The sequence below is a fragment of the Argentina silus genome (assembly GCF_951799395.1).
Source record: "Argentina silus genome assembly, chromosome: 6".
Taxonomy (NCBI): Eukaryota; Metazoa; Chordata; class Actinopteri; order Argentiniformes; family Argentinidae; genus Argentina; species Argentina silus.
The window spans coordinates 10,234,268-10,242,712 of NC_139660.1; the positions used below are offsets into that span (position 1 = coordinate 10,234,268).

General features: G+C 43.4%; 1 protein-coding gene across 1 annotated transcript; it reads left to right on the top strand.

Annotated features, from left to right (window-relative positions):
* Positions 1–902: 902 nt before the first annotated feature.
* Positions 903–8,177, top strand: artn (artemin; the record flags this gene model as incomplete). Its single annotated transcript, XM_083671594.1, has 4 exons — positions 903–930; positions 3,523–3,605; positions 4,907–5,060; positions 7,771–8,177. 4 exons carry the CDS (start codon positions 903–905, stop codon positions 8,175–8,177), a joined length of 672 nt encoding a protein of 223 aa, XP_083527720.1.
* Positions 8,178–8,445: the final 268 nt, after the last annotated feature.

Consider the following 8,445-nt stretch of genomic DNA (forward strand, 5'->3'; position numbering starts at 1 on the left):
ACTTCTGACTTACTTTATAGACTTAAAGTCTTATTTACTTTATCACAGTAAGAGACAGACAGCGTCTCTGGAGCATCCACAGCAGATTTTCAGATAGTGGATCTGGTAGTGCTGGTCTTTGACCTGTCACTGTATCTGTTATTATGGTAGGTATAGGCCTACATTGTTATTATGGTAGATATAGGCCTACATTGTTATTATGGCAGGTATAGACCTACATTGTTATTATGGTAGATATAGGCCTACATTGTTATTATGGTAGGTATAGACCTACATTGTTATTATGGTAGATATAGGCCTACAGTGTAAGTGGATGCTGGCCCCCAATGAAAGCCAATTTTATCCAAGACACCCAGGCTGGTGTCCTGGGGAGCAAACCTGTTTTGACATGTACCCATTCAGAGTGGCAGGAGAGATTAAGGATACCCGTGCTAATTACCATTTCAATCATGACAGGTCTAATCCTCCATAGTGAACCATGCCCAAACTCAGTATGTATAGCTTTGAATCATGTGTTACACAGTGTTGCCATGGTTAAAATTTAGGGGGTAGGCCTTTCCAATATTAGTAACTTAAATCTGGGGTACACAAATGTTTCTTATGATCATATTGGATCTGCTGACCTAAATTACCAGTATTGTATGTATTTATACCACACTTTTACCCACTATACCACAAAGAAGCATGGATGTCTGGTGTGTCATTACCCATAGGGGAGAAGGTTATATGAGTAATATCTGTGGTTTAAATCCAGTGATCATAAGTCATGAATACAAAAGGATGTGGCCCAGCCTACTGACGTAGTAGGACATTCCACTGTGTTATTGTCTACATACTTCACATTGTCTCTCTTACTAAAAATGTAAACTGAGAAACAATACAATGCAGATTGCTCCTTCAAAATGGTGGTGGAATTCCACACTGGCTTGGGTAATTTAAATCAGTGAATCATCTATTTATTTATTCATTCATCTCCCCATAGTTGTGAACACTTTCAGAGGTCCTAGCATTCCTTATTCTAGCTCCACTGTCCTCTAGGCAGGAATATTGTCTGTTTAAACAGAGCTAATGTAGTAGACTATACCAAGTGACAGGTGATGGGCAGGGCTATGGATGTGGAAGCAGTAGCAGCTGGAACATTACAACCTTCTGTTGTCCTTCTTGGGGGACATCCCACTCTGATGAAAGGCTGACACACTGTGTATGTGTGTGTGTGTGTGTGTGTGTGTGTGTGTGTGTGTGTGTGTGTGTGTGTGTGTGTATGCATGTATACAGTACATACATATTGTATTAGTATGTTCATGCATGTGTGTGCATGGTTGCATGCCTGCCGGTATGAGTGCCTGCTTGCAGTCATGGACTCACTGCATCAGAATTTAGTGACATGGTCTGCCTCCTTTATCCTTGTTTTGATGAATTTTAGGGTGTGAAAGGGATGTAGGGTCGTGGTGCACATTCCAACCCTGGGTTGACCCCCAGAGTGGGTTATTAATCTCTGGTGTTAATGCCCGGGGCCGGTCAGAGCTCAGGCTGATGAGGGAGCTGCGATAGCCTGGCCTGGCTTTACTCATTGTGCCCATATGTGGTTGAGAAGCTCTCTCTGCTCTCATCAAAGCTTGTGTTAAATTCCCTTTTGGACTGGAATGCAAGAAGCACGTCCTGACTCTGTACGTGGGCAAACACAATTGAAATGATCTCATTGCTCAGACATACACAGACGCATGCACGCACACACACACACACACACACACACACACACACACACACACACACACACACATACACACACTCATGCACACTGATCATATGCATGCCCTCACACACAAATCCATCATGTCGGTGATACCGGTGTGTTACCTAAAACCTTACCTCCTACCACTTGAACTCCTGCAGTCGCAAAGATCCATTTTTGGCCAGGATGTTGGAATACGTTACCACCATGTTTAAGTATGCAGAGTGACATTACCTGAAAGCTTGCCATACTCCTGTGACCATATCACTCACTACTACATTCTTCCTCCTCTTGTTTGTCTTCTACATGTTTTTCCTCACAGTGGCCTTTTCCAATCCATAGTAGTTGTAGCTTGCGGCTGTGGTAATAGTAATACAGTCTACTGGCCATAATAGGGTATTGATTACATGCCTGGTTAACGGCGGCAAGCTCATGTTGTGTAATCTAACATGGGTCTTCTCCTAACCTTTGTACTACTCTCTGTGCATGTCATCCAAACGGCAGGAAGCAGTGTGTCAAGGCTTCGTCTGCTGGGGAAGGCCAGGGTATTTTTAGAATCATGGAGTCGTAAAGTAAAGGTATTAAAAGCCTGAGATAAAGAAGATAATACTTCATTGTTGACTTATTTGGTTATTTATACCATCTTGGTGGAAGAAAGGTGGTCATTTAGTTTCTTTATGGCAGTAACCTTTGTATCTGGGAAGTCACACTTATGTATTTTCGTGTGAACTTTGTGCATGCATTCATGGTCCAAGAATTTTACTGTACCTTCAGTTATCTGATTATAGCATATAACGTGTGCTTGAAATCCAAGTCAGTTGTTGATGACAACTTATATTGATAAAAACACACTGAAGATAAAATCAAAAGTCCTTTTAAGCCATTAAATTGTGTTTGTTTTTACGAGGTCTGTCACATTGAGATTTAAGAATGTGAGTCCTGCCCAGGAAAACTGAGTTCCTCATTGTTGTGAACAGTTAAACTACGGTTAATGCAGGAACAAGCTGGACTGTTTTCTTTGATACTAAGATGTTGCTTTAGCTGCATCTTGTTCTGAGTAGTAAACCTCTCTCATGGATTGCCTGTAATAACCACCAATGATCACATTTCCCAGAGAGTAAAAGCAGCTATAGAACAGAACAGGTAGAATTGAATTAGGAGGCATTTGACTTGATCAGGTACACCTGATAATGAGTAAAACAGTGGATGGAGACCTAGTCCCCTGCTCTCGTTCGCCTTTTCCTCACCTGCAGTATTGGACAGTGTTGAACATGAAAGAGCGATTTTTTTTGCTGGCTAACTCAAGCCAAAGCCACAACAGCTATTGGTCTTTTGACAACAGTAATCTCAGTGAGCTGCATCATGTACTGCCGGTGGATGGCATAGGAAACACTTCATAGACAAACTAGCTCTAACTGCTCCTTGAGAGAGACTGTCACAAATGTGTTGATGTTGACAGCAGGCCTCTTTGGCACCTCTCATCTGGCACCTTCTCCTGACACCTGCCCTCTATCTCTGGCTGTGAACTCTGACCTCATAAAGTGACTCCAGCTTGGGCACTCCTTTTGAGGGAAAAGGGATGCCATTAACTCAGCACTCTTCCACACCAATATCCTTCTGTCCAAATGAAGAGGTAATGGAGGAGTCAGACTTGCTGAAAGCAAGGCAAAGCCAGAACTATCAACATGCTCCTTACTCTATGAAGCTAACCCTGTGAGGCATTTTAAAGACATCATAGTTAGACTGATGGCATACTACAACATAGAAATATGTAGCCAATTGTTTAACAGAGCCTGTTTCTTTTTTTTCAGATGGAAAAATGTGGTGGAGGCAGGAAGTATCAACTACCCAATATCACCTAAGAAACTGGAAGGTGAGCATTTTCTATGTATGTCAACAAAACTTAAAACAGCATGTTTACAGATCAAGCACTTTTTCACTTTCTTTTGAGCAGTGTTATGCATGTCTTTCTGCATACTTTGTGACCACATAAACATATTTACACCAGTGCCAATGCCTCCTGAATGAAAGAATGAAAAGCAGGCCAAAGGCTTTGCTGGCAGCCTGTTTTAACCTTGGCATATGGGTATATGTTTCAGCCTTGTCAGTTTCCACTACACGGCCCATCTGATCTAGGCCTTTGTACTTGCCTGGCAGACACTGCAGAGAAACTCATTTTATAAGTGCCCTTAAAATATTAACCCAGCCTGGGCCCTGAAGAGGTTTCACATATCAATTAAGTAATTAAAGAGGCGGAGGTGTTGGCCGCAGCCGTCCCAGAGGGCTGTAAGTGGTCGGCCCACTGGGCCCCAGCCCGGCTAGGGAGGCCAGGGACTGTTTCCATGTCAGGGGGCTGATGGGACAGTAGGGATCAGCTTACTCAGAACAGCTTGGAGTCCGCCAACCTCGGAGGGATTATGTAACACACAACCAAATCAAATGCAAGGTGACCAGGAGCAGGCCTTGACATGGCCTGTTGTTTAGAGGAGGGGTAGAAAGAGCTGCTGTACTCTACTGTACCTCATGTGTCCTACACATGTTCTGTGGCTTGCAGGCCAAATAAACCAATATGCTTAAAAAATAATATCTCCTTCTCAAAATATTACATTGAATCTTGTACTTGCATTAATATTTTGTCATATTCAATATTTTGTGACTACTGTTTGTATTTAATTTGTCTGCTGTCTATGTTGTTTATGTAACCATGTTTGTTTATTTAAGACAATCTGGGATTAAACCAGCAACAATGCTGTCTTCCTGACACTTGTTTTGGTAAACAGCTGAGGGATGGGGCTGGAGAAATATAACTACTTTCAAAATCATAGACAGAGCTATGGATGGAAGGACTGACTGTCCATTAAATCAAAATGATAACCATTTAACCATTTTTGAAGCTATGCAGTGTGTGTTTACAATGACACTGTTTACAAACAAGGGGGAAAACAAACGTATATGTTGGGTTTTGATGGGGTAAAACAGATGAACTAAGCTCATCATTAATTTAAAAGTAAAACAATTGATATACCTCATATCTCAGATTGCCCCTTTAATATAATTTCATTTCTGGGTCATCCTCCGGTTTATCTCTGCTGTGTTGGTTGATGTTTATGTTAAGTTTGTTTGAAGCCGGTGTAGTTATTCTGTGATGTTTCCACATATTCCTGTTTGTGTTAGATGATGCTGTGGGTGGTGGCCTCTCTGCTGACCTTGGTAGAGGGGGTCTTCTCTGAAGAGGACACACAGGAGGCTCCATCAGAGCTGCTCCGAGGCCAGGAGTGGGCTGCTGGGCGCACCATCAACGTTCACGCCCCCTGGCCCAGTTTCTTCGGTTAGTACAGTACTTCCTCAGAATTCTCTATGAACCCAGGCAGCTAGGGTCAAATACTGGATGCAGTTGTCACAAACCAAATCACATCAAGTATTTTTGGCTAGCCAGAGGACTCTCCACTATATGGGAAGGCATCAAGGTCTCTTGTTCCTGCGTGGGAGCCATCTTACATTACCTGCAAGCTCCGCTGAGTTTTTATTAGATTGGGAAGGGCATTCTTCTTATTCATCCTTCGGTGTAATGATAATCAAATAAGTTTGGAGCAGTCAAGCTGTCTCCCTGAAAACAAAGATTCATAAATCTGTGCTGGAGCCCTGATTGGTAATGGCCATAAAGCACTAGACTGTCACTCTCCAATGACTAATATAACCTCTAGAAGTATGTCTGGTAGTTTTCAATGCAAGAACATGGCCTTGGTTAATGGAGCATGCACTCCCACATACTAGTGGGATCAAAAAGTCTATCAGTCTAATGTATGTAAGTTTCTGTCATGCATCGTGTTCCTGCATATCGGTATATAATGTTCTGGCCTGGGTGGATCTCCACTTAAAAACACAGAGGAGCAACTCTGAGATGACAATTTGCTTTCAGAGTGCACCTTACCAAACGTTTCTGACACTTTTGCTGGCCAACTATTACTTACTTACTATACTTTACTCACATCCACCCTGTGCTTGCAATTATTTACTCCAGTGGGCTTTTTCATGGTGATTGTATTATTGTTTATGTGCATCATCCATGCTTACTCAGATCTATCCCCTGATATGTTTTTATTCTCTAATATCCCAAAAGTTCATGTTGGGTTGTTCTTCACACAGTGGAGGCTGGTAGAGGTAGAAATTAGAGGACGGGCTCTTTGTAATGCATGAAGTGCATGTGTTTGATACCATTCCTCATTCCATTCCATGCATTACAATGAGCCCGTCCTCCGACTTCTACCTCCACCTGCCTCTCCCTATTGACAAGCACTGTGCAAATGCTTTAATCTAAGAAAGGAAGTGAATTGAGTCAAGTAGATTCTAGTAGTCCTGCAACAACAAGTATGTAAGCAGCGCTTCCGCAATTCTTGTGGAGTAGTTCTATAATTGTACAAAATAATGCAAACCCACATGGCATGTTTTAACATGGTAAGATACGTACCTGGGAAGGGTTTGACTTCCAGCTCAGCTTTTTTGCCTGGGGAACATTTTTATCTATTTTTTCTTGATAATGACTTTAGTTTGCATAAACAACAATACCTGAGCTAACAAGTGACTTCAATCTCCATGCATCAGCTCATACACTGAAACAAAGCATGCTCCACTTAAAAACATTATCCAAGATTAGCACTTTAAAGGGATGATCCACATCTTAACATTTTTTCCTGGTTTGGCCCTGACCTAGGGTATAGTTGATTAGCCTGAGCAGTTTTTTGTTGCATAGGTTGCTTTCCTAGATACTGAATAGTCATATTTTGGGCCCCATAGGACCCCATTCATTCTGGAAATATGTCCAAAACACCTTGCAGACACTCCAATCAAACTGATATTATGGAAAACCTCCTCTCCAAAAACTTTGTCTGCAGAATTTCAGAAGATTTCAGAAGTCACTTTGTTACGCTGTAATATAGTTTCGCATTTTCGTTGTCATGGTAACAAAATGGTTAAGTGGATTACAGCACAGTAAAGTCACTACAAAAATGTAATGCAGACAAAGTCAACAGAGGGGGATTCTGTCATAATATTAGTTGGTTTGGACTGTTTGGACGTGTTTTGGACATATTTTCAGAATCAATGGGGCCCTACATTGTGTCACAATGTTGAAACAGCTCAAATGTCTGGACCATGTCCATGTAGTAAAAACATGCAAAATGTTCATGCTGATGTGCTTCAGCAGGTTTATTGAAGGCAAATCTTCTTTGAAATATTCCTTCTAACTCACAAAGCAACATTAACTCCTCTTGGAGTTGAGCCAAGAGCGCCTCTCCCCCTGTGGTAATGACCCTGCATAGTGACAGTACACTTTGCACCATTCAGCTGATAACCAGAGGAATTTCACTCCCAGTTTCAACACCCATATCTGCTTTCAATTTAATACATATGCTCTCCCCCACTAATGCACACACACACACACACACACACACACACACACACACACACACACACACACACACACACACACACACACACACACACACACACACACCCCATCAGAAGTTTTTAGTTCTTACGCACTGCACTTAGTGGCCCTCAACCAGCGCATGAGCTGAACTGTGAGCAGTTTTTCACCGTACTCTCTAAAGGCCACCCCAGACATCTGGGACATATCTTGTATAATTTAGTATTATGGACTGTTGCTTTATGCATGCACCTTTTGTTACCACTTGCCAAGTCCACAGGTTTAGAGATATTACCGTACTTACAGACAGTGTTTTGGTCCAACATATTAAGGGCTATATTTTAACAGTGTAGAAACCAGTCTTAGTGCAAACACAGGCGTTGGTGGTGGCACTTGGCTGCTCATTGTCATGAACACGCCTCTACTACCGCTACTCCACCCACCCAAGTGAGACAGTGCCAGACAAGACAGTGCTCCAGCGCTGTCGTAATTTCACTTTGCCAATACCCCTGAGGTTGGACCTGCGTCTGAAAATAGAGATCTAAGTGTTGTTTAGAAAGTGTCACCACACCCTTCATTGACCTGTTTTGTCCATCTCTCATGTTTCCTGTAGAGAACCCATCACTGCTGGAGGAGGGAGAGGGTTACCAGAGCAGGTGGCAGCGCTCTCCTCCTGACCCCGCCTCCAGGGCCTCACGTAGGAACCGCAAGAAGGCCAAGAGCAGCCGGGACTGCCGCATGGAGAAGAAGGAGATGCGTGTGCGGGACCTGGGGCTGGGCTTTGACTCTGATGAGATAGTCCTCTTTAAGTACTGTGTAGGCACGTGCCAGAGCTCCCGTAAGAACTACGACCTGGCCCTCAAGGCCCTAATGGATAACGGGAGCATTTCCAGCAGGAAGGTGAGCGCCCACCCCTGCTGCCGCCCCACACGCTACGAGACTGTGTCCTTCATGGACACCCAGACTATCTGGCAGACCATTAAATGGCTGTCGGCGGCCAACTGCAGCTGTGTGGGATGACAGGGGAATAGGAAGTCTACCTGTAAAACACACACGCACGCACGCACGCACGCACGCACGCACGCACGCACGCACGCACGCACGCACGCACACACACACACACACACACACACACATACACATACACACACATACATGGAGGCTCCAGGATGGGAAGAAGGCAGAGAAGCAGGCAGTGATGCCCTCTCTGCGGGAGTGGTCGGCATAGTAGATGGATGGGAGCCTAGGTTGATCTCATTTGAGCTTCAGTCTGACATGGATCCATTGT